The sequence below is a fragment of the Komagataella phaffii genome, chromosome 3 (genome assembly GCF_000027005.1).
Source record: "Komagataella phaffii GS115 chromosome 3, complete sequence".
NCBI lineage: Eukaryota > Fungi > Ascomycota > Pichiomycetes > Pichiales > Pichiaceae > Komagataella > Komagataella phaffii.
In genome coordinates, this window is record NC_012965.1 from 457,204 (window position 1) to 484,120 (window position 26,917).

The window sequence follows — 26,917 nt, forward strand, 5'->3', positions numbered from 1 at the left end:
CAAAAACCATGTTCCCAAATCTCTTAGTTGAAGAGCACAGTGTTGCGACTCTTTGGTACTTTCACCAACAAATTCAGCCTTAATTGTACCCCGCTAACAACTTTGTAGGCTCCTAGCCACTTTAGGCTCAGGCTCAACAGTTTCCAGAAAAGATATTCTTAAGGTGTCTATTGACGAAATGTGCAAGTTTATCAATAACAACCGATCCATATCGTTACGTTTTACTTCAAACCTTTTGTTCGGTGTGACTGTTTGCTATAAGAAAAAAATTGAATACTTTTACAGTGAGTCCAACCCAGATTTTGTTTTATCTTTTACCCCAGATTTTCCGGATAAGTGGTACTAATCAAGTGTTAGACGACACCATTATTGCAAAAACAAAGCTTTCAAAAAAGCTTTTTACGCCATACGTTACTTTCAACAAGTATGTTGTCCCTAAACAGAAGAAGAATATTCTCAGTGATGATCCTTGTTTTAATATTGAGGTTGATATCTTGCAAAAGGTTTCCTATTTACAAGACATAAGTCCTTCCAACTCCATCAATTTAAACGATATCGAGAACGAAAACTTATCTTCTATTTTTGAAGGCAATGCCGAAAACCACCAGTCTTTAAAGGGTAATACTTTCGAAGGGAGAGATATCAATATAAACAACCTTGATCTAGACGACATAATTCCTGATGTCGATTTTCTATTCGATGGCCAAGAATTTGCTTCCGTCCATGGGAATGACAAAGATCATGAATCATCTTTTGTTGCTGCTGAAAATGTTGATTTAGGGCTGGAATTTGATGTCCTTAATTTACAGACTGAGAATGAAGGTGATTCCAATGCACTGAATACAGAACCTAAAAGTCCTCAGAAAAAAGATACAGTCCCGAAGAAGTTGTCTAAACGGCAACTTGTCTTTGACAACAAGATAACTGTGTCCGTTTCTGAATTTAATGACTGGACAGGTAACTACTTACAAAGAATGATTCCAGAGAATGTTACGAAGACTAATGCGAAGATGCTCAAAGAAACAAATCCGTTTACTACCTTATTAAGTCAATTATCTCCTTCTGGCAAAGCTGCACCAGATGAGACACTAGATGCTTACGTTAGGAATGCAGCATCAAGAAGAGAATCCACTACCTCTAATGAACTAGAGTACGCTAGAAATCAATCCCATTCTAGGCACAGCTCAAGGACAAGTTTAGCATCTTTCAACTTGAATGAAAATATCCTGGATGAAATGAATCAAGATGAGCATTATGAGCAACCTTTAAACAACGACTCCTATTTTGAAGAAAACGACTCCTTCTTTGACATTCCAGATTTTAGATTGAGAATAGGCAATTCATCCTCATCTTCTTCGACTATATCCCGTAGGCGACCCACTTCTACGCTAGATGGCTTCAATAGACACAATATCATTGATGAAGCACTTTACGAACAGAGTTTTGATGCTGAGTTTACAACCCATGACTCTCTGTACAATCATTTGGAAGACAAAGCTCCTTCGAATCCCAGAGATGAGCGATTCTACCATTTTTTGCGTAATAAATCTTCAATTGTTGGTCAACGAAAAGTTAACCCCATTTCAAACAAGGTGTTTTCAAAAGTCACCTTTCAAGAGCTAGTTTCCAGCAATATCACCGAGGCTGGGTGTAATAAGAGCATCGCAGCTAGTGTCTTTTATGGCATATTGACGCTTGCGACTCATAACCTGGTAGCTATCGATCATGAGCCTCTACAGAACTATGGAATTTTGGAAGGAAAAGATATTACAATAACACTAATTGTTGGCTAGAATCAATTATTAAGGGAGACTTAAATTAGCTCCCCGGAGCTATTACGTATTAACCATATACTCAGACAACATCAACATCGTTCAATGCTAATACTAAATGGGACATCTTAGGCTTGAGTTTCGTCACGAGTTTCGTCACCCTCTTCCTTTTCTTCCCACTCTTCGTTGGGCTCCTCATCATATTCACTATTTCTGATAGAAAGTGACGGTCTGACAGCAGCATTGTCCTGAGTCCAAGAGGAAAGAGCATTCTCAGCATCGATAATAATTTGTTTGGAAGCCTCGTAACCATCATAGGCAGGTCTGGTTTCACCAGGAGTGACTGGAGAGTCATCCAACAACTCTAGCAAAGCCTTACCATAACCAGCAATCAATGCTAGCTTCTCAGACAATTCAGCAAGGGCGTCGAATTGGTAGTTGAAAGCAGCCTTCAGTTTCTCTCTGGTAATGTTGGACAATTGAGCCTCAGCAACCAAAGATTCGGCCTCAGCACGGACGAGCTCTTGCTCCAAGACTGGAATCTTTGGAGATTGAGGGTCTTTGTACTTGAGGTGGGCAATCTCATCGGTGATTTTTTGCTTTCTGTCTCTGGATGGTTGGACAGAAGATTCTATGTTACGGATGGATTTCAGAGTGATTCTGTATTGATCGTACTTGTCAACAAATTGATCTTCTAATTCACCAATCTCGTAAATGAGAACACCCAATTTGTCGGTAACATCAGACACGTCATCATCGTTTTCCTCACCCCACAGAGACAACTGCTTAGCAACAGTTCTTCTCTCTCTGGCAACAAGCTCGATGGATCGCTCCAAGTTCTTCTCAATTTTGATCAATTGAGCCAACTTCTTGGACAATTCAGGTCCAAAAGCGCCAGCGGCGTTTTTTCGAAGAGAAGAAGCAATGGAGTTTTTACCAAAGAACTTGCTCTTGGTAGTAGAGGTAGGTGGTGGAGGGTTGTTGACATCAGCAGCCGTAGGAGCACGGCCTGAACGTAGGGAGTAAGTTCTATGCATATTCCGATGATTTGTTTTCAATTGATGAAAGTGAACTTGAAATGGGGGAGAGATTGTTTGATTTTTATAGCAGTCTCCTGGGAGAAGGAAGCAATTCAAAACGAAAGAACATGACTGAGGCCGTCATCCTCGGTGCTTCCTGCATTACGCCATTCCGAGGATGGAATATTGCTGCATCAAAAGCCAAACCGAGAAATTTCCGACCGTAATTTCGAATTGGAACTAGAAATTCGATATCCCAATGAGGTAATCAAAATAACCCAATATAGCAAGTATGGCATTGTTTCCAATTGTTCTTGCTTATGTTTGCGGGAGGGTTGTTTCTATCTTATTATTCATATTGTTAGGTTATTACGTAGGTCGGAATTATATATTAAGTGTCCTGATGAGGTCGTTTTTTGACAAATCTAACTTTTTCCAATATTCTCTGGTAGTCTTCTTCTAAGCGTTCATAAGCAACTTGCAGTTTGTCCTTTCTGGTGGCTTCGTCGAGGTCCAAGAGTGCGTCTCTGTTCTTGATGAAAAGTCTCTTTTTTATTTGAAGACGGGTGTTTTTCTTTGATTTCAAGGCGTGTAATAAGAGCATTTCAACACACCGCTGGAACTGTCTCTTCTCTATTTTCTCTTTTGCTTGCTGTGTTTGAAACCATTCGGGAGAGATTACTGGTTCCGGTAATGTTTCCAACAACCCTCTTTGATAAAGTCTCTCCAGATCACATCTGTCCCTTAGATCGTCAAATGCCTCACTAGGGTCTTCGACAGTAATTTCTGCCACTTGGTCATCCTTGAACCATTGTTCAAATATCGTCTTGTAAAGTTGGCTTCCGTGAGATTGTCCTTGGTATGGAGGTAAGATAACAAACTGTGAGATCTTCTTTCTCCAAAGGTATTTCGCATCGGAGTCGAAGATTTCATGGCCAGGATACTTCCAATACGAGTATCCGGTGGCAAATCCAATGAACGTCTTGTCCTCTTTGTAAACAACATAAATCTCCCACATGTCATCCTTTGCATCGATATAGGAGCCTGCTTCGATAAAAAATAACACGAAGATTTGCATACGACGGTGCAATTGAAGGCTCTCGGCACATTTATTGATTGAGAGTTTGTATACGTGATAATTTTCATCCTTGTGAGTGTAAGTTGATAATATTTCACCGGGGATTTCAAAGTTTTCTCCATCGATTTTGTCCTGCCATAACGCTTCATCTTTCACAACAGTTTCCTCTGGTAACAACTCCAACAACTTGGACTCCACTTCATCAGCATCATCTCTCTTCTCACTGTACCTGACATTCAAAAAGGGATACAATGACATGCTGTCAAATACCAGATGTATTACCAGGTCCTTGTACCCAAAAATTTGTTCCGCGTCGCCAAATATGGGATACGTAAAGTCAGGATGAAACGACACAGCTTTTCCGTTACCAGCCAATGAAATTGACAGTGCCTCATTCGATGAGGAGGTATAAATATTGGGATCCAACGACGACAGATCAGTCATCTCTCTGAATTTTCTTGAAGAAGGATGCTGGATGGACTGTATTAGCCTGTGTAGACGGAAAAGAAGAACGTTAAAATCTATTGCTTCGAAATCATTATCGTATGCTCCAAGGGCGCTCGCTCTAGCATCCTTCCGAACAATGTCAACCTTCGCGAAGAGAAGATTCCTTGTAGTCAGCGTTCCAACGATTACATCTGAACGAAGTACTACTTGACAACCATTTGAACGCCCGATTCACATCAACCATCTGCCACAAACAAGCATCAGCTAGCATGCCGCCTCCTCAGCCCAAACGACAAGGACTGTTACAATTAGCGAAGTCTGCCCAGTTATACTGGTTTTTGGGTCATGCCTTTGCCATTCTATTCACTGCATTGACATTTGCCACGTCTTTCTTCCGATCTCCATTTTCGGACACTCCATTAGGCTTTTATAAGAATGCACTAAATGCGATCATCATCACATATGTCATTGTGCTTAGACAGGTACACAAGGGCAAGCCAGTCACAATGATTATTTCACAATTACGGTCCCTCCTGAAAGAAAGTAACGTTCAGTATTTGCTACTGGCTCTTGTTTTCAGGCTGACAGCCACTGATCCAGGTCCAGTCTTTGGTGGGTTGTATCCATTCACTATTTACTCTTTGTTTCATTTCTTGAATTATTTGGATACTACTCTGCTGGCAACTCTACCAGTCTCAAACGCAGACCAGGTTCGCAATTTGATTAGAATGTTCGTGAGCTCTTACAATGAAAAGTCCATGTACCTTGCGGCTAGTTGTGAATTATTTTTAGTTCCTTCTTTGTTGCTATCCTCTTTGAAGTCGATTATATTGCTGGAATGGTATAGGGCTCCCTTTTCATTTATCAGGCAATTAATCGTGGTATTCTCCGTGATCTCGTTTCTGAGATTAAGATATCAACAGAATGTTTACATGAAACAATTAGTTGATAGTTATGATTTGAAGATCAGTCAACTCTTATACCATCCCCAACTTCCTCAAGGATTCAGGTTGGGATATTTACGATTTAAGAGTCTATTAACAAGCACGCTAGGATACTTAGAATTGGAAAAAAAGACCAGATAATGAGATTGAACTCGAAATTTAGGATCACCCATATGACGAAGAATTCATTTAGATTATTGAAGGTGTTTTCATGTTTACCTCCATGAGACCATTTCTGTCACAGCAAATACAGGCAACGCTTTTCACCAGAGCTTGTTGGTACAACTTTTCAGATGACGCCAAATTCTCACGCGCCTCACTTTGTGCGGCGCTAACAATAGGCCATTTTTTTGTACCTCCCGGATGGTTCAGCTCAATCACTCGATTGAGAGGTTTTTGTTCCGCGATTTTTGTTCACCCCACACTTTTCTCGAAGGTTCTAGCAATCAAGATAAACACCGCAAAGAGAGCCGCAGGAACCATATGTGGTACCACAAGTGGTCTTAAACAACTCTGGTAGAATTCGATGGAATTCGATGGAAGCCGATCGACTCCGATCGAATTGAAGCAATTCGTATATATAAGGAGAACCTAGTTCCACCCCTTACTCGACCATTAGTTTACAAGACTAACTTCACAGAAGCATAGAAATTAAACAAAGTTAAACATTATGGGTAAATCAATTGGAATTGATTTGGGTACCACATACTCTTGTGTGGCACATTTTGCTAATGATCGTGTTGAGATCATAGCTAACGACCAAGGTAACAGGACGACTCCATCGTTCGTCGCCTTTACCGACACTGAAAGATTGATTGGTGATGCTGCAAAGAACCAAGCTGCCATGAATCCAGCTAACACTGTTTTCGATGCCAAACGTTTAATCGGTAGAAAATTCGACGACCCGGAAACTCAGGCCGATATTAAGCACTTCCCTTTCAAAGTTATCAACAAGGGGGGAAAGCCTAATATCCAAGTCGAATTTAAGGGTGAGACTAAGGTTTTCAGCCCCGAAGAGATTTCCTCCATGGTTCTAACAAAAATGAAGGATACTGCTGAGCAGTATTTGGGTGAGAAAATCAACGATGCAGTTGTCACTGTTCCTGCTTACTTCAATGACTCTCAAAGACAAGCCACCAAGGATGCTGGTTTGATTGCTGGTTTGAACGTTCAAAGAATCATTAATGAGCCCACCGCTGCCGCAATTGCTTACGGGTTGGACAAGAAGGATGCAGGCCACGGTGAGCACAACATTCTAATCTTCGATCTAGGTGGAGGAACTTTCGATGTTTCTCTACTATCTATTGATGAGGGTATTTTCGAAGTCAAGGCCACCGCAGGTGACACCCACTTGGGTGGTGAGGACTTCGATAACAGATTAGTCAACCACTTTATCGCCGAGTTCAAGAGAAAGACCAAGAAAGATCTTTCTACAAACCAGAGATCCCTTAGAAGACTAAGAACCGCTTGTGAGCGTGCAAAGAGAACTTTGTCTTCTTCTGCTCAGACCTCCATCGAGATTGATTCTTTGTTCGAGGGTATCGACTTCTACACCTCGATCACTAGAGCTAGATTCGAGGAGCTCTGTGCCGACTTGTTCAGATCCACCATCGAGCCTGTTGAGAGAGTCTTGAAAGACTCCAAGTTGGACAAATCTCAAGTTCATGAGATTGTTTTGGTTGGTGGTTCTACCAGAATTCCAAAGGTTCAGAAATTAGTTTCTGACTTTTTCAATGGTAAGGAGCCAAACAAGTCCATCAACCCAGACGAAGCCGTTGCATATGGTGCTGCTGTCCAAGCAGCTATTTTGTCTGGAGATACTTCTTCCAAGACACAAGACTTGTTATTGCTGGATGTTGCTCCTCTATCTTTGGGTATTGAAACCGCTGGTGGTATCATGACCAAGCTGATCCCAAGAAACTCCACAATCCCAGCCAAAAAGTCAGAAATCTTTTCGACATATGCTGACAACCAACCAGGTGTTTTGATTCAAGTCTTTGAAGGTGAGAGAACTAGAACCAAGGACAACAACCTGTTGGGTAAGTTTGAACTTTCTGGTATTCCTCCTGCTCCAAGAGGTGTTCCTCAAATTGAGGTCACCTTCGATATGGATGCCAACGGTATTTTGAATGTATCTGCTGTTGAGAAGGGTACCGGTAAGACTCAAAAGATTACTATTACCAACGATAAGGGAAGATTGTCCAAGGAAGACATCGAGAGAATGGTTTCTGAAGCTGAAAAATTCAAGGATGAAGACGAGAAGGAAGCCGAGAGAGTTGCTGCCAAGAATGGCTTGGAATCATATGCTTACTCTCTGAAGAACTCTGCAGCTGAATCTGGATTCAAGGACAAGGTTGGAGAGGATGATCTTGCCAAGTTGAACAAGTCAGTTGAAGAGACAATATCTTGGTTAGATGAGTCACAATCTGCTTCCACAGACGAGTACAAGGACAGGCAAAAGGAATTGGAAGAAGTTGCTAACCCAATAATGAGCAAGTTCTATGGAGCTGCTGGTGGAGCTCCTGGTGGAGCTCCTGGTGGCTTCCCTGGAGGTTTCCCTGGCGGAGCTGGCGCAGCTGGCGGTGCCCCAGGTGGTGCTGCCCCAGGCGGAGACAGCGGACCAACCGTGGAAGAAGTCGATTAAGCAATTCAACGGATAAATTCTGGTTAATATATATAACGTGAATAGGAAATTAAGGAAATTTTGGATCTAATAATGTGCTGTATGCCGACATCGGGCATCGTAGATTGTATAGTATCGCTGACACTATAATAAGCCAGCCAAAACCCCTAAACCAGTTGCCCTCCACTAATTAGTGTACTACCCAATCTTGCCTCTTCGGGTGTCTTTTATAAGGACAGATTCACAAGCTCTTGTTGCCCAATACACACATACACACAGAGATAATAGCAGTCATGAACAGCGAGTACGACTACTTATTCAAGTTGCTGCTTATTGGGGACTCTGGAGTGGGAAAATCTTGTCTCTTGCTGAGATTTGCCGAGGATACTTACACCCAGGACTATATTTCGACGATCGGAGTTGATTTCAAGATTAGAACTATAGAGCTAGATGGTAAGACAATCAAGTTACAAATCTGGGACACGGCTGGTCAAGAAAGATTCCGCACTATTACATCCTCCTATTATCGAGGAGCTCATGGTATCATCATCGTATATGATGTTACCGACCAAGAGTCATTTAATAACGTCAACCAGTGGTTGCAAGAGATTGACCGATACGCCACTGGCGGAGTGATGAAGTTGTTGGTTGGGAACAAGTCCGATCTCAAGGATAAGAAGGTTGTGGATTACACTGTTGCCAAGGAGTTTGCAGATGCTCTGGAGATCCCATTAATAGAGACATCAGCCTTGGACTCTACAAATGTTGAGCAAGCATTCTTCAACATGGCTCGTCAAATCAAATCTCAGATGGTGAACAACCAAGCTGGTAGTGGTACCGAGAAGGCATCAATCAACCTGAGGGGTCAATCCGTTGGAGGCAGTCAAAACTCTAGTTGCTGTTAGTTAGTTTAAGATAATTGTTAATTGGTAAATCAAAGAGTAAGAGTATATACATTCTGAGGCGTTGCCGTTCTTCTGAGTAGCAAGTATTTGCCATTTGGTGTTGTTGCCTGCTCGTTGGTTCTTGCCAGAACCCCGAACCTAGCTACCACGAAAAATTACATACTTTTCGACAACCTACTATCTAAAATGGCTGGCAACGCAGAGAAGAAACAGGCCACCAAAAACACTAAGATTCTTAAAGAGATCCATCTAATATCTCTTGGGGTCAATGCTCTAACACTGTTGATTATTTTTCTGTTGAACAGACCATCAAACAAAAAACCGTTTTTTTTCTTCAATGTTCCTTTAGTGATCTGTGAGCTCATAGTTGAAAAGATTGGAAGGCCACGATTCACACTGGAAAAGGTCAGTGGAGGGCGTACTGTTCCCAAACTAGTCTCCTCAGGTGAAGATCTTAGTCAGTCTGGGCTTACAGAATACTTATTCGACATAATTTATTTCACTTTACTGCAGAACATCGTGCTGGTGATTTTGGGGACAAATAATGTGTGGTATCTGTCGCTGGTAATCCCGGCTTTTGCTGCTTACAAGCTTTACGGATTATTTCTAGGAGGTAGACAATTATTGGGTGGTCGCAGCAGTTTCAAAGAGGAGGAGCCAGCTTCTGGGTCAAAAGAAAAGGGACAGAGCAAGAGACAACAGAAACTAGAAAAGAGAGGACAAAAGGTGAGATACAGATAGAATCTTTGCGAGTGAACCAAGGTAGCTGAAAAACATAACTTGCAAGGATGCTATTGGACAATTTTAGGTGATAAACTCGATTGCTATCACTGGGCTCTGCCACATGGAAGCTTTAGTGAAGCTCTTGCGCACTATTCGAGTCGTTTACTTTTTTTTGGTTTTTGCTAGGCCTTCCATTACTTCTTTACTTCGTTAGTGACAAGTGACTTAAGGCCAATGTATTCTTGAATCAAAAGAAGGCTGTGTCAATTCCTAAGCCCTACTAGCTCTACTTTCGGAGTGACCTACCGATAAGTTCGCATACGCGAATCTGGACCATTTTTATAATACCAAGTAGAAATTCAATAGCCATCTAGCTGTTTCTACATGATGACAGCCCATAACCATAAAGAAAACTGCAAACGATTGCTGAGCTTGTAGAGCGTCCAGTAAGTAGCGCAATCTCCAGTGAGCAACGTAATATCATATTTTCTTCTCTCTCTTTCATTCTCCTCCGAGAATTACAGAAGCATCATAGTAGTGTACCCACCAATGGTTGTGAGCGACTGCGCGATTCCATGGATGCTACTGAAACCAATGAATGAAACTTGTCAAGTTTCCTCGCTTCCTTTTACATAACGGATCTTTTAACTTAGAAACAGTTTAGTAAAAGAAATTCATCAATACAATGGACGGAGGTAAGTCAGCTCTTTCAGCAAGGGAGCATGGAATCAGATTGGCAACGACTTCTGCGATTCTTATTCTTCCGATTGATTCAACAGTAGATTTGCGAGTGGTTGGCCAAACACACAGTTTCGATGCGATCTCCGTTTGATTTGTATGAATACGCAGTCATCTCATTGGTGGAGCATTTTATACGGATTGATTGAGTGGAAGCATGGTACTGAGAGTATCTACATGTGCATTTCTGTTGGTTGTCCTCGGTTGAGTTTTCGTATCTGTTTGTCCCCCCAATTTTGTCCACTCCTTTTGGCAATCTGCCGAATCCAAGCTCATAATACTAACTCCCATTTTAGAAGACGTTGCAGCAGTAAGTACCCTTACATGTAATCCATGAAAGCAAATGTGGCGCAGTCAATCGAAGTCACTGTCTGATTGATTCTTCCCTCAGTGGCGGTTAGGATTTTTCAATGGTAGCGCGCCCATTTCTTACCGTTGGGAAGGGATTAGAATTTGATTTCGTAGCAGGATTCTGTGTTGACTGTGCAGCCTCGCGCTTGTTTTTTCATCTTTCATTTCCTAATGAGGCAATATTGTATCATGATAGTATACTAACACAGACTTTTAGTTAGTTATCGACAATGGTTCCGGTATGTGTAAGGCCGGATACGCCGGAGACGACGCCCCACACACAGTGTTCCCATCGGTCGTAGGTAGACCAAGACACCAAGGTGTCATGGTCGGTATGGGTCAAAAGGACTCCTTCGTCGGTGACGAGGCTCAATCCAAGAGAGGTATCTTGACCTTGAGATACCCAATCGAGCACGGTATCGTCACTAACTGGGACGATATGGAAAAGATCTGGCACCACACCTTCTACAACGAGTTGCGTCTGGCCCCAGAAGAGCACCCAGTTCTTTTGACTGAGGCTCCAATGAACCCAAAGTCCAACAGAGAGAAGATGACCCAAATCATGTTCGAGACTTTCAACGTTCCAGCCTTCTACGTTTCTATTCAGGCCGTTTTGTCCCTGTACGCTTCCGGTAGAACCACTGGTATCGTTTTGGACTCTGGTGACGGTGTTACCCACGTTGTCCCAATTTATGCCGGTTTCTCCTTACCACACGCTATTTTGCGTATCGACTTGGCCGGTAGAGATTTGACCGACTACTTGATGAAGATCTTGTCTGAGCGTGGTTACACTTTTTCTACCTCTGCTGAGAGAGAAATCGTCCGTGACATCAAGGAGAAGCTTTGTTACGTTGCTCTTGACTTTGACCAGGAATTGCAAACTTCTTCTCAATCTTCATCCATTGAGAAGTCTTACGAGTTGCCAGATGGCCAAGTTATCACTATCGGTAACGAGAGATTCAGAGCTCCTGAGGCTTTGTTCCACCCATCTGTACTTGGCCTTGAGGCTTCTGGTATCGACCAAACCACTTACAACTCCATCATGAAGTGTGATGTTGATGTTCGTAAGGAACTCTACAGTAACATCGTTATGTCCGGTGGTACTACTATGTTCCCAGGTATTGCTGAGCGTATGCAAAAGGAGCTTACTGCCTTGGCTCCATCTTCGATGAAGGTCAAGATTTCTGCTCCACCAGAAAGAAAGTACTCCGTATGGATCGGTGGTTCTATCCTCGCTTCTTTGGGTACTTTCCAACAAATGTGGATCTCAAAGCAAGAGTACGACGAATCTGGACCATCCATTGTGCACCTCAAGTGTTTCTAAGTTTATATATCTCATTGATTTTTGGTTATGTAATGTTCTAAGACTGATTGGTGGTGTCTACTTGTCGTTCAGCTTCTAGACGCTGTTCATTAATTTTCCACCAGTGGACGAATGTACCTGTATCATCCTGGAACTTCTCGTCGTTACTAGTGACATCCCAAGGTTTCGGGGTGATAATGTAATGGATATTCTTCACCTCCTCTGGTTTCCATAAATCGGAATGAAACGTTGCGAGAGTTTTGAGGGCATTATACTTGTAGGATAGAGGGAGCCAGTTGCCACGGAAAACGTCACTCAACAAAGACTGGTCAGCAAACTCATAATTAGAGGTTTTTTCTGGGGCCGATAGGGCACTAATGATCTTTTCATAACGTTCTTTAGAAGGATTGACTACCTGAAGGCCTCCATTGCAGGTACCTAAACTCAGAGTAGCAGGAGGACCTACTAGGTTGTATTCTTCAGCAAACTCAAGCAAATGAGGGGAGATTTTAGCTCTTTGCTGATGATTCCCACTAGAGTACGCACAATTGGTAGCTATCCAATCGGAAGGATAATGAGGTTTTTTATAAGGGTTGCAAACACAAGCATGAGTTGCAGCAAAGTCATAGTTTCCAAGATCCAACTCCATCAGCTCGTCCATATTTTGCACCACTAACATATCAGAATCGATCTGGACAACCCTTTCAAACTGAACTAAACTGAATGGTTGTAGTTTGGTCCAACAATCGTAAAACCTGGTATCATTGCTATAGTCCTTGGATTCCAGAGGAAGCAAGTATTCAATCCTCAATTTGGGAATATTCCTTGCATCTAGTTCGGCGTGCCCCTCAGGGCCAAACGTATCAGTGTATAGCGCCACCAAAGGGTACTTGGACCCTACTTTTTTCAGTGAATAGTCCAGATTCAGCAGCCCTGGAAGGTACGCCGTATTGGTGATCAACGTTGTCCATACCCTGGGAGAATTGGCAACATTGGAATCTTTTTTGATGGTCATTTGCGAAGGAGAAGTACTCTTACTTAAGGCGTAAGATGACAAAATGTTGCTAGCTTTATGATAGGAGCCCAGCCCAGTTGCCTCACTCGCTTTCCCTCGCCTCCTGGAGCTTAGTGTTGGAGACGACTTTGTTGGTGCGCGGCAAAAACGGCTACCGGCTATCGACCATCATGCGGCGCACACAATCAGCGGGAGATAGCTCCCCTCTGCCCTCGAAACAGGCATTTTCTATTATACATGCATCCCTGGGCTTGTTTTCCGCTTTGGTTCACAGCATTCTCGGAGGTCGTGCGCTATGCATTAGGCAATAAATGTCCTGCCTAGGAAGGTTGAAAATGTGAACCTAAAAAAGAAGCCTTTCTTGGTAACCTCTACACTGTTGACAGCTATTGCTTGTCTAGAAATCGTTTAAATAAACTCTGGTAATAGTGTCACCGCCAGTGGAAGCATGGTGCTTATAAACGGCGTCAAATACGCCTGTGAACGATGTATTCGTGGACATAGGGTGTCTGCTTGTACTCATACTGATCAACCGTTAGTAATGATAAAGCCTAAGGGGAGACCGTCTAGCCAATGTGCATTTTGCCGTGAACAAAGGAAGTTGCGGAACCATCATGCTAAGTGTACTTGCGGTAAGAAGACAAACACAAAGATGAAATACCATGAAAATGGTTGTGCCTGTTCCAATGATGTAGGCACTGTTAAACTTGAGGGCCACTGTACCTGTTGTCACCCAAAGAAGAAAAAGTCACCACCGGAAAAAGAAAAATTAGATGAGCAGGATAAGACTAAAAACCCTGGCCACAAACTGAAAACTGACACAAAGAATGGAGACGATTTGTTCCTTGAACAGCAACCCATTAATTCCGAGTTAGTTTCTTGGGATATGGGACTCTCGCCCTCCGTCTCAACATCTATAATGGAATATCCGTCGTCAACTAATTTATTAGCCCAGGTCGAGAAAAGCATGAGTTCTGGATCTGCAGTATCCGGGCCTCGTCAAGTTGGAATGGAGCAGTTGGATAACTTTCATAGAGTCGGGGACGATACGAAACATGCCGGGGAGATTTCAGTTCCTTTGACCGAGTATACCCAACCACTACTCTCCATGGACCAGAACCTTAATCATCTACTAAGAGATAGGAAGCTGGATGATGCATTGTCGTCGGCTTCTCGTGAAGCTTCCAGAAGTGCCTCTCGAGCCTCTAGAAGGGCGGGCGATAACGAAGAGACCCCAAACACCTATCAGAATATTCCGTATCCCTTTTCCTCAGGAGGATTGTTGGAAATGCTTAACGAGGAAAAATCCTACAAGTCGGAGATACATTCATCCCGTACGGCAAGTAAACAGCAACAATATCCTCTTCAGCCACAATCCACTTGGAACAGTGGAGGTAATACGAGTACGAACACAAACGGAGCTGCTTCGTTTGGTCCCGAGGAAGTTTTTCCTCTGTATCCTTTAATTGGCCCTGGTGGTACCCCCGATTATGAACCTTACACATCCCCTCCCTCTAACTTACAAGCGAACTTAACTGGTTCGAGTCATATTAGCTCAAAATCCGGGACCTACTCCAGCCATGCACCACACCATCATGGACATCATCACCATCACCATTTGATGCATCAGTTTACACCGTACTCAGCTCCAAAACCTGCTAATAGTATCCATTCCAGCTCCAGCTCCGTTAGTATTGGAGCCCAAGTTCCTGGTTCTGTATCTCCAAGTCTTTCCTCTCAACGTTCGTTCCGCAGCATGGACAGTACGGATTCCTTGGTAGGGTTCCAGCTGAACAATACAAAAACGAACGCTACTCTAACAAGGCTTGACGAAGAATTTGGTGATATGCCGATGATGAAACCGGTAGCTACAGTTGTCATGGATGACATCCTTGCTGGACCTTCTAATATAGGTGAAAATGGAAATCTACCAGGTAATAATGAAACTGGAACTTTGTCAGAGGAGCAGCCAGATGATTTCTTCTTTGGCCTAGATATGGGGGTCCCATTGAACCGTTAATAGGTGGGTTATAAAGAATTAATATGTATTTAATTGGTTAAAGGTAATACTAATGATTAGTAGATGTTAGATGGTTGATGATAGTTGACCCGAAAATCATTCGCGGTCCACCAACGCGTTATATTAGCTGACACGCACTTTGGTCTTTCTTTTCTTCTCTACAGTGCACTCTAGAACTCTCGTTGCCAGATACTAATACCAAAAGAATGTTAGAAGGAAAGTTTGAAGAAGCTTCTTTGTTGAAAAAGATCGTTGAGGCCATGAAAGATTGTGTCAGTAGCTGTAACTTCAACTGCACTGAAAACGGTATTTCTGTCCAAGCAGTCGACAACTCTCGTGTCCTTTTGATTTCCCTATTGATTGAAAAGGATACTTTTGAAGAGTACAGATGTGATCGTAATATCACTCTAGGTGTTGGTCTGGGTAGCTTGAGTAAAATCATTGGAAATGGAGCCAACAGCGACTACTTAACTATTTCTGCTGACGATGATGCGGACAAATTAAACATTATCTTCGAAGACAAAGTCAAAGACAAAATCAGTGAGTACAACTTGAAACTATTAGATATTGATGCAGATTTATTAGACGTGGGTCCTATGGATACTGATGCCACCATTACGCTCCCTTCTGCAGATTTTGCTAAAATTTGCAAAGATATGAAAGTGTTGAGTGAATCTCTACAAATCATCGTAACGAAAGACTCCGCCCTTTTCCAGAGTGTTGGAGATATTGGAACAGGAAACATTGTAATCAGACCAAAGACTGACATTGACCATCCTGAGGAGTCTGTTACAATTAGTTTGGACAAACCAATCGATTTGAGTTTTGGTTCCAAGTATCTGAGCGATATTATAAAGGCTACATCATTATCGCAAAAAGTTACCATTAAGCTAACGGACCAGTCACCGGGGGTGTTTGAATATAAGCTTCCAAGTGGGTACCTGAGGTTTTACCTAGCTCCTAAGTTTGACGAAAGTAACTAAATAGTTTTTCCTATTAATATATACATAAATTCTTACTTCGTCAGTCATGTCATTTATAAAAAGTATGTTCTTATGGTTGATTTCTCAGTCAATGGTAAGACCAACCGATAAGCATCGTTCTTATTGAGGTAGTACCTAAAAAGGCGTCTAGTCCTAATGAACCCAAATGACTCATACAAATTGAGAGCCTGTGGGTTGTCTACCTCTGTCTCTAGCACAATTTCATCACAGTGGTACGAATCAATCATCACGTCAATAGATTTATCAATAAGAGTCTTTGCTATGCCTTTGCCACGATAAGCCGGATCAACAGCTATCATTCCGAGGTAGCCACGAACTCTTACGCCTTGATGAGTTTCAGCTTTCGAGATGGAAACCGCAATGATATTCTGTCCCTTAGGTTTCTCATCGTCATATGCTATGTAACAAAGTTGAGGACACTGATTGAGGAAATAGCGGTATGTGTATATGCAATATGGTTCTGACAAATTCACTTTGACCAGCTCTATTATTTGGTTAATCTCGTTATTGTCCGTAGGCTTCTCCGGGTGAAATTCAAGGTGTTTGTACGAGATCATTTATCATTCATCCCCTTGTGTAAAATGTAGCTTAGTATGAGAGTGAAGGTGATTTAGTTTCTCGATGGATACACTATTGTTGGTAGTGTGTCAATTGGATTCTGCTGAAAACCCGAGAACGGAACTGGAACAGTAACTATTTCCGTGTTACCCGGGAGTTGCAGATCATATACTGAAGATCGGCACACAACGTTTCAGGATTGCCGATTTGAATACCAAAAAACCGGAGTAACTTGCTCGATGATTGGGGTATGGTTGCGCCTTTCCTACTTATGTAGATTCTCCAAGTGCATATTGGGACATTGTCCCTTTTCAATATGGTTTGTTAACCACTCATCGAGGGTATTGAACCGTTGGTAGCAACTTTTACAGTGACCGGCTACCGAACTCCGATCCTTTTTTTTTGTTCCAGTTGGGTATTCGAAATGAAGAGCCTTTAGATGATTTTTGTAAGTATCACAGCGGGAAAAGACGCCTTTAGAATGGCACTTTGGTGTTGTAGACTTTTCTGGGCCTTGCTCCTTGTTGTCAAAGGAATAAAAGGGACATTTGTAACCATTCTCTCCCAAATCTTGTAGATGGCGTTTTTTATGACGAATTAGATCATTGGGCCTAGCAAAACCTCTGTGACAAGTGGGACACAGATGAGGCCTTGCCATCACGGATAGGTGAGTGGACTTGTGGGTTGCCAGGTTGGAGAAAAAAAGATGGCATTCTGGACATTGGCGCTTTTTCCTGGGAGTCTTCGTCTTCCTGACTTTCTGGTCATTAACTTCAACAGGGTGCAATTCTGGCACTAAAGGGGGCACGATCGGCAGGGAAATTGGCGGTAGTACATGCTTGAAATGGGGAAGATGATCGAAGTACGGTGGCGAACCCCTGAGAGTAAGTGTGTTGTTGTTTGGGGGAACTATCGTAGTCGTTGTTGTTGTCGTCGGGTGAGTTGACGGAATTGTATTTATTGGATAGGGGATCGCATGTCCTGGGTGATTGGGGGCGGACGCGTATGCCAATGGAAGCGGTGGAGGTAACAATGGAGGGAGTTGATATGAGTTATTAGGTTGTTGGCTCATGAACATCGTGGAGTTATGGAAATTCATAACAGACATCAGATTATACTTTCGGGCAAGTTATATATTTTACAGGGATACTGTGACGAGAGCGAAAAAGAAAGGACGAATAAACAGTGTGAGGTGCATACCGCAGCGGCTGGTGACATTATATCATCAGTAAACAATACATACTTGTGCCTTTCGGGATTATATGCAGGTGCGCGGCTGTGCTGGAGAATTCCGGACCCGTGCAAAACATTACTAAGGCAGGTGGCAAACAGACACTGAGGGGAAGAAAAATATGATTGCACAAGTTTACCTTATTGCCTCCCTACAGCTCAAACCTTAAACGGGAAGACTGGGACCTTTTCTTAGCTTTTGCATACCGTGGTCCTTCTCAAAAGTAGTTCGGATCAGTATTTCACGCTGCATACCACATATTTCGAAAGGCAATCTTTGACCGCAGATTCGCGGAATCTGCCCAGAGCCGCGCAGGTATGTCTCGGCATTGCCAGAAATAGAGCCGAGGTTTGAAAACCCTCAAATCACTACAAACAACAAAGCTCGAACTTGATTTTTTTTATTCTATATTTTATAACTTAGGCACGACGGACACTAGTGCTTTTGCCAGAAGGGGAGGCAGTCTCAGTTTTTTGACCGGTAGTAGCAGCTGCCTTTGATTTCCCCTTGCTTGTTGTGGGCCCGGACTTGTAGACACGAATGTAAAAGAGAATGAATAGGACCAAATACGATGTGAGGATCAAGTATCCGAAAGCAGCAGCTTCCTCAGTCCCATAACATGTTCCCATGTTGGGTAGCTCGGGGAAGTATTTGTCAGCGTAGAAGGTATAGGTAGCAAAGTAGACAAACCCTAGGTCGATCAAGAACTGAATAATTTGGAATCTGGTCACCCATTGCTTCCACCATACACGAATTCCACGTGCAGAGAGGAAGTAGTACCAGTACAAGACGACGTGAACAGCCAGATTCAGGGCAATTGGGACCCATTCGACGGCAGTGTGTCCGAGTAGCTGGGTGTAGCATAGTAATGCAGTGGCACCATGGTGGTAAGTGTGCAAGAAAAGTAACTTTTTGCGTTTCAGGACCAAAAACACGGTATCGATCAACTCCACGTACTTGATCAAGTAGTTCAGGTAATATAGCGTGACAAGTTCGTTGGTGAAAGAATCCTTGTGGCAAATAGCCCAAAATATTCCATGGCGATAAATACCTGGGATTAACTGTTCCACGATCAATATCAACAAGGTAAACGACGCCCCGGTCAAAACCAAATTGTGCAATTGAAACAAGAAATTCAACTTGAAAGGACGAGCGTTCAGGGTCCTCATCAACCATTGTCCACCAAAAATCACAAAGTAATAAACAGCAATAACACCGAGGGCGTCTTTTAGATTGGCCATGGTAGTCAGACCCTGAATAAAGCGGAAATCTTCAGCCGGGTATCCAACAACCGCTTCAAAGAAATGACTGAAAATTGGCCATAAACGGATTCCAAAAGGATGATCAATACTGGGAATACCGTATTGAACATACGACGGAATCTTCTGCGACAGAGTATTAATGTCACTCATTACTTGGATGGTGGGTCTACCGGAAACAAATGTCAACGCAAAAGAAAAAAAAGAGAATCTGCTCCACTTTGATCGAGGTCGTTGGATCAGCAACGGACAAGACGGAAAAAAAAAAAAAAAAAAATAAAAACACTCTCGTTTCCTCGCATCTGGGATTTATACGCTATACGAGGGAAAATAAAGTATTAGTTATAAATATATATTTTAATCATTATTCCTATTCATTGACGTTCTTCAATTTCTTGCCCTTATTGTGCCTCTTGAGCCAGAAATCTAGTGACGTAACTACATCAAATCCGTTCTCATCTTCATAAACAAATAGGATCTCCTGTGTGGACGAATGCAGGAACCTTATATTATCAGCGATGATTGTTCGCAGCAAATCTCCAGTCTCCACATTTCTGATCTCGATGAATCCAGGGTCAAAGGCTACCAAATATGGATACCAGATGGCAAACTGCTGAGGTACTCCTTCCCAGTAGATCATCCATCGGGGTCGGCTCTTCCAACCACTGGTGTTGATGAAAAACGAAAAATCTGAGTACGACAGTAAGAAATCGTAGTTGATACGATCAATCTTCAATGGCTTGAGTCCGTCTTTACCAATCACAAAATCTAGGGATGTATCTGCCGGATCTAGCAAGAATTCAGTTACTCTATTCTCAACATCCACGATCTCAAAGCCTTTGGTGCATCCCACACATAGCTTATTTTTCAAAAATGAAATACTAACAGGTTCACTGCTGAATTGGAAATCCCTAGTCTCATTCTTGAATTTTTTCTTGTTGACCTTTCTTTGTTCGATCGGATTTAAAGGCTCAAATACCTTGATCAAGTGTGAGGAGCCCTGTTTGGCAGCACAAACTAACGTTGTACCGGAACAAATACCCACTCTGAAGAATGAGACATGGGACATCAACTCCTTACCTGACTTGGCATTCTTCACTGGATCACATCCCTGTACGTTCTGCAAAATATCCAGTGGCCAAACTAACAACTTCTTGTCACTAAGGATTAATACAGTTTGGTAGTTGTCCAACACTGAAATCTGCATCACATTGACTTTCTTGATGATATTCACTGGCTTAGTCACTATTCTGTTTCTTCCATCCTGTTTGTTAATAATGTCCGAACAATAAACTCCTGAATCTGTTCCGTAAACTAAACGCGTTCCACCTTCACATGGAACAACACAATTGATTCTATTACTAAAGTCAAAAAATCTCTCCTTCAGTGGTGTCAATGTGAAAATGTCATTATCCTGGATCAACTTTCGATATTGATTATCAATCTTTTCAACAAGCTCTTTCTGTGCCTGTTTTGAAGGAGCGTACAAAGTCAATTCATATCCCTTTCTTCCAAAATACGTGAATGTGATAGGGAACTTTCCATTATTATGGTTGGTAGAACCATAATTATTGAAATGATCATCATTTGGATTGGCAATTTCTAGCATACTAGTCGTACTAGTACTTGCGCTAGCAACAGGGGATCCATTTGTTACAAATAAGTTTCCTGTCTGTGTTAAGCCCACTGCACTACTTTGAACGTTGGATGTACTAGAATCTTCAGCATTGGTTCCAATACTGGTTGTTGTACTTGCAGTAGTAATCCTTGATAATCCCTGACTAGAGAGTACTTTGTCGCTTGCCAGCAAAGACGAGCTAGAGACAGGAAGTGGAGCATTAATATTATCCACCAGAGCTGTACCTCTAGCAGCAGCTTTTCGAATCTGTTTCACTGTGGGTGCATTCTCTGACATGGAAATGTACAATAGTGGGATTGGTATTGGTCTCTGATGGGCTTTATATTGCTCCTTCTTGTTTGTCATCTTCTTTCTTGCAAACAATAAAGCATGATCAAACAGGTGGACATCTACAATACCTTGGTTTTCCTTATCTTGGTAGTTACGTTTCTTCAATTCGCACTTGTGCAAATATCTTCGATTCTCGTTCTCCAACTTTAGATCCACGTATTCACCAGCTCTAAATACCAAGCTTGCTTTGAGTAACAGCATTTCAAATCTACTGACTGCATGTCCATATTCCTGATTGTAACGCACAACCAATTTCTGCAGCATATCCTGAGCCTTCAGCAAATCTTCCATATCCTTACTATCCTTCTTGGTATGCTTGATGATGTTCTTTAATAATAGCTGATAACGAGGCAAACGTTGCAAAGGTTTAGCTGCAAATCCATCATATTCTAGCCGCCTACTTTCTTTCAAAGATTCAGTTTCCCGAATAAACCGGGCAAACAAAGGATTAATCTCCCTTTGTCTCTTGAATTCATACTTTGCAATGTTGTAGCCAGTACTATACTCAATAAATGATTCAAATGATGGGATATATTCAACAAGTATATCACCAATTCGTTCGACGATTTCTTGTTCCTTTTGTCGCTTTGTCAGTGCATCTGCAAATCGGAGATTAGCTTGATAAACCGCGTTAACTCCATGAAAAATGGTTCGAATAAAATGATCCCTTTCCTTATCTCTAATGATGGACGATTCACTAAGAGGTCGAATCCAGAACTTCTTGATATAATCCAAGTCCTTGACAAAATCTCTTTGGTTCATAATCGTTTCAAAAACAATTTCTTGTTTCTTTAACTCTTCCTTGTCAACAGCATCTAATGCGGCTTGACTAACAGTCTTGGACCATAAGAATGACTTGCTCTCTTCTCCACTCATAGAAATCTTAGAATCTGCTCTCATTAGATCACCATTAATCTTCATATTATTGCGAGCTTGTTGTTCTAGCCTTCTAGGACAAGCAATACTATAGCATAGCTTGTCCCGGGTGCAAGTTGGTGAATAACACTCTGTAAGTAAAGTGAATACCCCATTGACTTTAGTCTGCTCAACCTCTCCGTAGTTAGTTACCGAAACGCTAAAAGAAGTTGTCGTCTCATTATTAGCCTTATTTTGCGCCGCTAATTGATAGAAGTCAGTATCGTTTGTGGAATTGAAAATGTAAACCTCATTTTTCGAATCTCTCAATCGGTGTTCATAGGTAACATCTCTGAACAGTTTCTGAGCATCTAACGCACGCCCCAATAGTAAAGCTAGATTCCTATCTGTCGTTCGGATAAGTCGACAAATGACATCAACTGCTTCAACACCAGTAAAAGAATCCTTGTATTCCAATCCATCTTTCACTTTGATTCCAAGTGTAATTGTTTCCTGAAATTTACGTGCCACCCGGGAAAGCATTGCAGGGTAAACAGAGGCTTTTTTACTGCTTGTGACAATTGTCTTCAAGTTGAGACTCGAAGAACTTACAGTTCTTGTGGCTTGTTTCAAAACTGGAGACGTGGAGCTTTGATTATTCCTGGTAAGTTTCGTTAATGAAGAAAAGCTTCTTGATCTAGATCCTAACAAAGAGTTTCTACTTTTGGCTTTGGTTAAAGTGGCCGATGACTTAGAAGTAGGAGATCTTTGATTTGATGGAGGGGGAATACTTTGATGATGCTCGGTGTGCAGCTGCTGATGATATTGCACTTGTTGTTGATTCTGATGAGTGTACTGGTAATTTTGTGAGTGATTTTGGGCAGTGTAAATATCAAGCTTTTGAGGAATAACTCTACCATTCACAGCATGACTTTTGTTACCCTGGTGATACTTATCATAGGCCGGATTGCGAACTGATGAATTGAGAGACATGGATCTATTACCTTGAGCATAAGCATTGGCAAACTTTGCATAAAGGTCTGATTGAGATGTGGATGCTCCTGCGCTTACGGCGCGCTGTTGTGTTGGGTTATGCTCGTGATGATGTAGATAGTGTTGTTGTGACTGCTGCTGTGGCTGTTGCTGCTGATGATGATGATTCTGTTGCTGTTGCTGATTCTGTGAAGCAGGCGACTGGGAGGAAGACTGTCCTCTTAGCACCGCAAGCGATTGGCCTAAAACAGGGAGTTTAGTCTTGAAATGATGATTCTGTGGTGGCGGTGGCCCATTTGAGGGCAACCGCACAGGAATATCTGCTGCATGGCCTGAAGGATTATAAGGAGACTCTGAATGCTGCTGGGCTTGTTCCCTCGGGATGGCTGGAGGAATACGAGGCGGAAGCTTCTTCCGAGGAGTTGAATCAGGATTATGGGACTGTTGGAGCTGGGGGCCACTAGGATGGTGGGTGCTGCCATCATAAAAAGATCTTGGTTCGGTAGGTATCTGTTCATCCGGTCTGTATGCATCGAAGGATGATGCATTGTAACTCTCCTGACGCTTGACTGGCTCACGAGATGTGCCAAATATGTCATTATAGACAGCATCTCTTTGCAAAGCATTCTGAACCGGAGCCATTATTGGAAGCTTAACAAAAGTCGATTCCAAAGAATCCGTAAATCGAAATGATCAACAGTTATGGAAAGGGGAAAATTTGTATTTCTTGCTTGCCACCAAAATAGATTGGTCTGCTGCTTCAAATGAAAACAAAAGTTATATCAATTACAAGCTGCTTTAGAAATGAAATTAGGATGATAAACCAATCAGAAAACTCTATTGTGAATCTCCTTCTCGTAGCTCGGTTCTTCTAGTGTTGGTAGTGGCTTATGGCAATGTGTGTGCCCTGACATCTATCTGAGGAATCTAGAGAGTTTTGAGAACCGGCCGGGTCATGTGACTGAGTAAAGGCTACTACAAGAGGGGCTTCGGAAGCAATGAAACGAAGTGTAGGTCAGCGTTGAAAAATGAGGTAAAAAAGGAGGGGGATAAGAGTTTATGGGGGTGGTTACAAAAATCCTTGGCCTAGTAGAATAGGCGGAGAGCTTTGTTTTGAAGAGCTGTTGGTTCACTTGGGTTGTTGTCGAACCCACTGGTCACCATTTACGGTAATTATGTAAGCATCTATTTTGGACCTCCCTCGATCTCTCAACCTTGAGAGATTTCTGCCTCACCTCCGATACATTCTCGGATAGCTAGGTTGTCAACAGATACACGACACCGAAGATCTTTAGAAAGAGGGATCACGGTCAATCAACAATGCCAGTAAGTTATTGTTTTCCATTGTGTTAGGAAAAGAAGAAATTTTGTACTAACCATGTAAGGCTTATCATTCCACGTTTCTTAACGAAAGCAGCGACTTTAGAGTTGTTGGTAACACAAGCATTCTCCCTATCAAAACCAAGTTTAGAGGCCCAGCTTATCCTTCCAACTCTGATTACGACATTATTGACGAATGTCTAGATTTGTTTAGGGCCAACTCATTTTTCAAAAATTTTGAGATCAAAGGACCTGCTGATAGGTTATTGATTTACGGAATTTTGTTCATTTCTAGCTGTTTGCAGCAATTGAAGTCGAATACTACCAAGAATGAGGCCGTTAGAATTCTAAGCAATCTCTCGTTGGATGACTTTTCGATCCCAGGAGACGTCGGATTTCCTTTGAATTCTCTTTATCAGCCACCAAGAGATAAGACCGAAGCTGACCTTCTCCGAGGCTATGTCCAGCAATTCAGGCAAGAACTGGCCACTCGATTGATTGAGAGATTGTACAGTGAAAGTGATTCCAAGCCATCCAAATATTGGCTTGCTTTCACTAGAAGGAGATTTATGAATAAGAGTTTGTAGTAATTGATCATGCCCAGTTGGGAGATTCCAACGGAGAGTAGCTCAAGGCTGCTCCATATCAAAAGTTATTTCTTGCGGAAATGTCAAAAATATAATGTAAACCGTTTACCTATCACGCAACTTCTTTCTCCACTTCTCCCCACCACCACAGAGGTACCCGCGCAAGTATGAAAGGGAACTCTACTCCAGTTTTCTACCCTTAGTATTGAACACCTCCACATCAGAAATGTCCACTCCGATTACGCCTCCACATCCCAACGCCAACTCGGAAGTTGACCTTACAAACATTAGAGAAATTCCTCGAGAATTGGAGAATGAGCTTCAATTGAACCCCGATCTTTCGGATGATGAGGAGGAGCCCATCAAAATAGAGCAAGACAAGAGCTTCAAAGAGGAAGACGTTTACAAGTCCGATACATTCAAGCAAGATTTAACCGAGGAACTTGTCTTGGATTTTAAACTTCCCTCTGGTTTGGGTCCAGCATTATCTCTCACACAACAAAGTAGATTCATTAGTTTCGTGGATGACAAGTTACTCCAGATTCAAAGAAACTTCATCAAGTATCTTTCAGAAGAAGACTCCACATACACATTAAGCCAACTGATTAGGCAAATAAATGAGACTATATCCATACTATGGTATTCAATTTTTAGAGTGGAACAGATTCCGGTAGTTTTTCACTCAGCCATTCTAGGGCGTAACTCCACGAGTTTGAACCATGCCTCATCTGTTGATTTATTTGGACAACCTCATTATTTTATAAGAATTATTGGCGACTTGATTGATTATGTGGAAAAATTTCCCCTTTCAAGTGTAGATGAGTTGAGAGAGCTATTAGCACTGGTTGCGAAGCTGGATAACGTGGTAATTGTACTAGTTGATCAAGACACAGTCTCCACACCTTCAGCGAAGAAAGATTTCATTGATAAAACCGAAAAGGTAAGGCTATTATCTCTGGCTACGCGGTTCAAGCTTTTATTGCTGTCAAAGTATGAGGAACTGAAAACTGTTCGTCATCCCATTACTGCAGAGTTTAATATCTGGCCGGAATATGATCAGCTAGTAGGTCAGGTTTATGAAGGGATAATAGATCGAACTTCTATATGATTCTTTAAAATTTGAGACACTTTTACGTCCTTTCACTCACCATCTCCTTCATTTCCCCACAACCCAACGAAAGCCTCATAGTAAATATCTAATATATTCTAAATCGCTAACATAATTTTTACGCTCCCACGCTCCTCTTACTCAAGATGGTATGGCCTTTCACATCTAAAAAAATACAGACTAGAGATGAGTTTAGGATACCCAACGACCTGGATGAACTGTTGAAGCAAGAAGAGCCAACTTTAAGTGAACGCGAGTTCAAATCAAATTTGAAACATCTTAGTGAGTTAACCAACCATAGACCAATAGATCCTAATCCAACTTTGGTACCCAAGGATTCAACTGCCGAAGAGCAATCGGAAATACTACCTTCAGAACCCAAGGATAAAATTTTTACGGTAAAGACAGCTTTGTTTGAAAATGGTCCGTTGCTCCCAGATTCTAGACAAGATCCGAAGCCGTTGACTCAGGAACAACTAAAAAACGCCAGAGAGCTGAGCCAGTACAAGAGAGAAAATCCTTTACATGCCTCTGTACTAGTCAATTGTGCTGAGCTTCAATTGGCATTTTTGAACTGTTTGACAGATGGAAAATTTGCCGAAAGAATGAGAGGCTGTAATGTGAAAAATAATTTCTATCAAAGTTGTTTAACCAAACAGTCTATGATTTTCAAATTTTTTGATTACAATTCAATGACAAGTATCAGAGAGTTTGAGGAGATCAAATATGTTGCTGATAGTCTATTCACCAAGTATTATCAGTGTTATGATGATCTATTCGAAGAAGAGAAGAATGAAAAGTTTACTAAAGAACTTAGAGCAAAAAGAGAGGAGTTTCACAGTAAATTTGGTAAATAATTGTAAATATATTAATATGTGATAAGTTAAGATAAAATTTGTTTCTAGAAATCTGCTAGTTCCCTACGTGAAAATACGTATTCTTATTATCAATGTTAGTACGAGTTTCGCTCTAGAAGGTATGAATAATTATAGCATTATATATATATATACAATTATCAACTATTAATCCTTGTCTACAGCAACTGACAAAGCTAACCAAGATACATATACGAACAACGTCTATTGGCTATCCTAA

At 41.9% G+C, this 26,917-nt stretch overlaps 17 protein-coding genes across 17 annotated transcripts; 11 read left to right on the forward strand and 6 right to left on the reverse strand.

Annotated features, from left to right (window-relative positions):
• Positions 1 to 178: 178 nt before the first annotated feature.
• PAS_chr3_1166 (uncharacterized protein) lies at positions 179 to 1,793 on the forward strand (the record flags this gene model as incomplete). The annotated part of the gene is made up of 2 exons (XM_002492394.1): positions 179 to 284; positions 358 to 1,793. The coding sequence occupies 2 exons, from the start codon at positions 179 to 181 to the stop codon at positions 1,791 to 1,793; spliced, it is 1,542 nt and encodes a 513-aa protein (XP_002492439.1).
• Positions 1,794 to 1,900: 107 nt separating this feature from the next.
• PAS_chr3_0227 (uncharacterized protein) lies at positions 1,901 to 2,809 on the reverse strand (the record flags this gene model as incomplete). Its single annotated transcript, XM_002492395.1, has 1 exon — positions 1,901 to 2,809. The coding sequence occupies one exon, from the start codon at positions 2,807 to 2,809 to the stop codon at positions 1,901 to 1,903; it is 909 nt and encodes a 302-aa protein (XP_002492440.1).
• Positions 2,810 to 3,182: 373 nt separating this feature from the next.
• On the reverse strand, positions 3,183 to 4,313 carry PAS_chr3_0228 (Catalytic subunit of the Hat1p-Hat2p histone acetyltransferase complex; the record flags this gene model as incomplete). The annotated part of the gene is made up of 1 exon (XM_002492396.1): positions 3,183 to 4,313. The coding sequence occupies one exon, from the start codon at positions 4,311 to 4,313 to the stop codon at positions 3,183 to 3,185; it is 1,131 nt and encodes a 376-aa protein (XP_002492441.1).
• Positions 4,314 to 4,585: 272 nt separating this feature from the next.
• On the forward strand, positions 4,586 to 5,401 carry PAS_chr3_0229 (uncharacterized protein; the record flags this gene model as incomplete). Its single annotated transcript, XM_002492397.1, has 1 exon — positions 4,586 to 5,401. One exon carries the CDS (start codon positions 4,586 to 4,588, stop codon positions 5,399 to 5,401), a length of 816 nt encoding a protein of 271 aa, XP_002492442.1.
• A 529-nt stretch (positions 5,402 to 5,930) lies between these two features.
• On the forward strand, positions 5,931 to 7,904 carry PAS_chr3_0230 (ATPase involved in protein folding and the response to stress; the record flags this gene model as incomplete). The annotated part of the gene is made up of 1 exon (XM_002492398.1): positions 5,931 to 7,904. The coding sequence occupies one exon, from the start codon at positions 5,931 to 5,933 to the stop codon at positions 7,902 to 7,904; it is 1,974 nt and encodes a 657-aa protein (XP_002492443.1).
• A 272-nt stretch (positions 7,905 to 8,176) lies between these two features.
• On the forward strand, positions 8,177 to 8,788 carry PAS_chr3_1167 (uncharacterized protein; the record flags this gene model as incomplete). Its single annotated transcript, XM_002492399.1, has 1 exon — positions 8,177 to 8,788. The coding sequence occupies one exon, from the start codon at positions 8,177 to 8,179 to the stop codon at positions 8,786 to 8,788; it is 612 nt and encodes a 203-aa protein (XP_002492444.1).
• Positions 8,789 to 8,974: 186 nt separating this feature from the next.
• Positions 8,975 to 9,529, forward strand: PAS_chr3_1168 (uncharacterized protein; the record flags this gene model as incomplete). Its single annotated transcript, XM_002492400.1, has 1 exon — positions 8,975 to 9,529. The coding sequence occupies one exon, from the start codon at positions 8,975 to 8,977 to the stop codon at positions 9,527 to 9,529; it is 555 nt and encodes a 184-aa protein (XP_002492445.1).
• A 667-nt stretch (positions 9,530 to 10,196) lies between these two features.
• PAS_chr3_1169 (uncharacterized protein) lies at positions 10,197 to 11,924 on the forward strand (the record flags this gene model as incomplete). The annotated part of the gene is made up of 3 exons (XM_002492401.1): positions 10,197 to 10,206; positions 10,546 to 10,559; positions 10,818 to 11,924. 3 exons carry the CDS (start codon positions 10,197 to 10,199, stop codon positions 11,922 to 11,924), a joined length of 1,131 nt encoding a protein of 376 aa, XP_002492446.1.
• Positions 11,925 to 11,961: 37 nt separating this feature from the next.
• Positions 11,962 to 12,918, reverse strand: PAS_chr3_0231 (Hypothetical protein; the record flags this gene model as incomplete). Its single annotated transcript, XM_002492402.1, has 1 exon — positions 11,962 to 12,918. One exon carries the CDS (start codon positions 12,916 to 12,918, stop codon positions 11,962 to 11,964), a length of 957 nt encoding a protein of 318 aa, XP_002492447.1.
• Positions 12,919 to 13,366: 448 nt separating this feature from the next.
• PAS_chr3_0232 (Transcriptional activator) lies at positions 13,367 to 14,938 on the forward strand (the record flags this gene model as incomplete). Its single annotated transcript, XM_002492403.1, has 1 exon — positions 13,367 to 14,938. One exon carries the CDS (start codon positions 13,367 to 13,369, stop codon positions 14,936 to 14,938), a length of 1,572 nt encoding a protein of 523 aa, XP_002492448.1.
• A 206-nt stretch (positions 14,939 to 15,144) lies between these two features.
• On the forward strand, positions 15,145 to 15,921 carry PAS_chr3_0233 (Proliferating cell nuclear antigen (PCNA); the record flags this gene model as incomplete). The annotated part of the gene is made up of 1 exon (XM_002492404.1): positions 15,145 to 15,921. One exon carries the CDS (start codon positions 15,145 to 15,147, stop codon positions 15,919 to 15,921), a length of 777 nt encoding a protein of 258 aa, XP_002492449.1.
• A 53-nt stretch (positions 15,922 to 15,974) lies between these two features.
• On the reverse strand, positions 15,975 to 16,499 carry PAS_chr3_0234 (Catalytic subunit of N-terminal acetyltransferase of the NatC type; the record flags this gene model as incomplete). The annotated part of the gene is made up of 1 exon (XM_002492405.1): positions 15,975 to 16,499. The coding sequence occupies one exon, from the start codon at positions 16,497 to 16,499 to the stop codon at positions 15,975 to 15,977; it is 525 nt and encodes a 174-aa protein (XP_002492450.1).
• A 266-nt stretch (positions 16,500 to 16,765) lies between these two features.
• PAS_chr3_0235 (Zinc-finger protein of unknown function) lies at positions 16,766 to 17,608 on the reverse strand (the record flags this gene model as incomplete). Its single annotated transcript, XM_002492406.1, has 1 exon — positions 16,766 to 17,608. The coding sequence occupies one exon, from the start codon at positions 17,606 to 17,608 to the stop codon at positions 16,766 to 16,768; it is 843 nt and encodes a 280-aa protein (XP_002492451.1).
• Positions 17,609 to 18,150: 542 nt separating this feature from the next.
• Positions 18,151 to 19,143, reverse strand: PAS_chr3_0236 (Elongase; the record flags this gene model as incomplete). Its single annotated transcript, XM_002492407.1, has 1 exon — positions 18,151 to 19,143. One exon carries the CDS (start codon positions 19,141 to 19,143, stop codon positions 18,151 to 18,153), a length of 993 nt encoding a protein of 330 aa, XP_002492452.1.
• A 4,984-nt stretch (positions 19,144 to 24,127) lies between these two features.
• On the forward strand, positions 24,128 to 24,714 carry PAS_chr3_0238 (Subunit of the ARP2/3 complex; the record flags this gene model as incomplete). Its single annotated transcript, XM_002492408.1, has 2 exons — positions 24,128 to 24,133; positions 24,193 to 24,714. 2 exons carry the CDS (start codon positions 24,128 to 24,130, stop codon positions 24,712 to 24,714), a joined length of 528 nt encoding a protein of 175 aa, XP_002492453.1.
• Positions 24,715 to 24,940: 226 nt separating this feature from the next.
• PAS_chr3_0239 (uncharacterized protein) lies at positions 24,941 to 25,822 on the forward strand (the record flags this gene model as incomplete). The annotated part of the gene is made up of 1 exon (XM_002492409.1): positions 24,941 to 25,822. The coding sequence occupies one exon, from the start codon at positions 24,941 to 24,943 to the stop codon at positions 25,820 to 25,822; it is 882 nt and encodes a 293-aa protein (XP_002492454.1).
• Positions 25,823 to 25,968: 146 nt separating this feature from the next.
• On the forward strand, positions 25,969 to 26,679 carry PAS_chr3_1170 (uncharacterized protein; the record flags this gene model as incomplete). Its single annotated transcript, XM_002492410.1, has 1 exon — positions 25,969 to 26,679. One exon carries the CDS (start codon positions 25,969 to 25,971, stop codon positions 26,677 to 26,679), a length of 711 nt encoding a protein of 236 aa, XP_002492455.1.
• Between the last annotated feature and the right edge of the window lie 238 nt (positions 26,680 to 26,917).